The sequence below is a fragment of the Plasmopara halstedii genome (genome assembly GCF_900000015.1).
Source record: "Plasmopara halstedii genome assembly, contig: Scaffold_525, whole genome shotgun sequence".
Classification (NCBI taxonomy): Eukaryota; Oomycota; class Peronosporomycetes; order Peronosporales; family Peronosporaceae; genus Plasmopara; species Plasmopara halstedii.
Window position 1 is genome coordinate 384,409 of NW_020187445.1, and position 1,102 is coordinate 385,510.

At 57.2% G+C, this 1,102-nt stretch overlaps 1 protein-coding gene across 1 annotated transcript in view; it reads right to left on the minus strand.

Moving 5' to 3' along the window:
• PHALS_10719 (mitochondrial tricarboxylate carrier family) overlaps positions 1 to 113 on the minus strand; it is a gene marked incomplete at both ends in the record, with an annotated part of 1,532 nt that extends 1,419 nt beyond the window's left edge. The window contains one exon of the mRNA XM_024726193.1: positions 47 to 113. Coding sequence (XP_024576894.1) covers positions 47 to 113 — 67 coding nt within the window. The remainder of the gene's footprint in view (positions 1 to 46) is intronic.
• Positions 114 to 1,102: the final 989 nt, after the last annotated feature.

A 1,102-nucleotide genomic window follows, 5' to 3' on the forward strand; every position in this document is an offset into this window, starting at 1 on the left:
TGGATCTCATCCCTAAGGGCTCGAAGAGCATCGCGAGTCACCGGACGGCGGTCGACCCGGTCGTCACCGCCCGCCACCAACTCCTCGATGAGAACGGTGACGTCCACTAACATGTGGAACGTCTAGTGAGATGACGTCGTTACCAGGGTCAGTTCCAATATCTGGTGAAGTGGCGGGTATATCAAAAACTCGTGGGAGTTTGAGACGCCACTCCGGCAAGATTGCCCAGACGCCGTGGACGCTTTTGATCAAAAAGATCAGGATGCCTCGCGCTTCCCAACAATAGCCAGGGACGTAGGGGGCCATGAGCTAAGCTCAAGCGGTGACCCTGAGCTCTTGCGGTCGCAGACACAGAACTCGCGGGAGCGTTAGGGGTTGACCCATACGCTGCAGGGCGACAATCTAAAGGAAGTCGACGGCGTGCTTTGAGTTTGGCAAACTCAAATTGGATGTGGCGCTCCACACGCACGTCCACTTCCTTGTGGCTCAACTGTAAGGCATACAGCGAGGAAAGGTTTTTCGGTGCCGTTGCACCCATCGCCCAAAGAGCACTTCGTCATCTGAAGCGCTTTCGCCAGGGGCGAGCACTACAGGTATCGCCCGCATCGCGGGTACACGAGAGCCACCTCGTTGAGCACGTAGACGAGTGCGATAAACGTCCAACGGAATTTCTTGTGGGACAAAGAAACGAGCTCGAAGAGCGATCCGTTTGGCAAGCCCAGCTTCCGTAAAGGCCGGGGGCTCGATGATTTGGACGCGTAACGATCGAGCTACCGCGTTCTTCGCTTCCATAGCGGAATCCGCCGGGCGGAAGCCATATTTTACACGAGGGTCAATCAATGACTGACCGTCCATCCAACCAGTTATTGACCCTCGTGTAAAATATGGCTTCCGCCCATCCCCGCCCATCCATCCGGAGCCACCTTACGGGCAGCCAGCAGCTGCTGCCCCGGTGCCTTGTCGAGGTCATTGGTGATGACGCCACGTCCCTCAGGTGATAAGAGATCAGGAAACGGACGTGGAGTCCGCAAGCGAGCAGGGCTCGTATCACGCCGCTGGCGCAGCTCGCCTTCCTCGTCATTCCACCTGGGAAAAGGAGTGT